Here is a 955-nt window from a genome sequence, read left to right as displayed (position 1 = left end):
ATTAGGGTGTCCCATGCTGGTTTAGGTTAAGAGACAGTGAACATGAATTGTTACAAGTCATACAGAAGAAAAGCATATTTTTTTGATATACAAAAACTGTGTTTTAATAACTTTTTCAATAATGGATCTACAACGAAACCTGTTAGTACTAAATACAAAACAAACACATAATCGTCTAATAAATTTAGAGCACATGTAAGTTTTGCTGAAAAAGTTACTGGAATTAACAACAAAATGATAAAGCAGAGCTCCTTTATAAGGTGTAATAATTTTACTTGCCAACTTTTAATAACTACTATCCGGAGTATAAATTTTATGCAAACAGACTTCGATTTTATTGTCACCCAAGTTACAGATATCCAAGATACCGATGATATGTACTTTATTCAGCTCAGTAACTGCTTTTATAATATCACCTAAAAGTGAAAAGCAGATGGTAAGTATTATAAAACAATTACAAATTCACTCTCATTTTGTGTCACATAAATGGATGAATATTTTTCTTATAATATTAACAATATACCTCATCTCTTCAGTTTTCCTTCTAGTTGCTGACAAGGATTTAGTAAAGTTATGTTATAGTTGTTGATTGCCGTCGAGTCAAGAATGACACAAGGTCTGACGCCTTTCAATAACTACCGTCATTTATCAAAGTTCATAGAGTTTCCAGAGGCATGTGGTTTAGGAAATACTTCTGAATATAAAGATGAACACTTCAGACAGAGGCAACCAATAATGTCAAGACATAGCCTGGTACTCCAAAGTCAAATTTAGTTTAGAGTGTTGTTTCTTCTTGTTGTTGTTGTTGTTGTTCTTAAATTGGAGTTTTATATATATGTCTGTTTATATATGTTGTTATTGTTATGTGCCGTCGAGTCGTTTGCGACTCATAGCGACCCTATGTACAACAGCCCTAAACCGTGCTCTATCCTGTGCCAATCTCATTGCCTCTGAC

At 33.1% G+C, this 955-nt stretch overlaps 1 protein-coding gene across 1 annotated transcript in view; it reads right to left on the bottom strand.

Annotated features, from left to right (window-relative positions):
- Nucleotides 1-285: 285 nt before the first annotated feature.
- The window catches only part of LOC102853891 (chromosome unknown open reading frame, human CXorf57), a 100664-nt gene continuing 99994 nt past the window's right edge, over nt 286-955 (bottom strand). Inside the window, exon 14 of the mRNA XM_006889941.1 lies at nt 286-416. Within this exon, the coding sequence (XP_006890003.1) occupies nt 286-416 (131 nt within the window). The remainder of the gene's footprint in view (nt 417-955) is intronic.

This window comes from Elephantulus edwardii, unplaced genomic scaffold, assembly GCF_000299155.1.
Source record: "Elephantulus edwardii isolate Elephantulus edwardi_28Jun2011 unplaced genomic scaffold, EleEdw1.0 scaffold00083, whole genome shotgun sequence".
Lineage (NCBI taxonomy): Eukaryota > Metazoa > Chordata > Mammalia > Macroscelidea > Macroscelididae > Elephantulus > Elephantulus edwardii.
The sequence above is the reverse complement of the archived record's forward strand: the minus strand, read 5'-3'. Positions and strand labels throughout refer to the sequence as shown.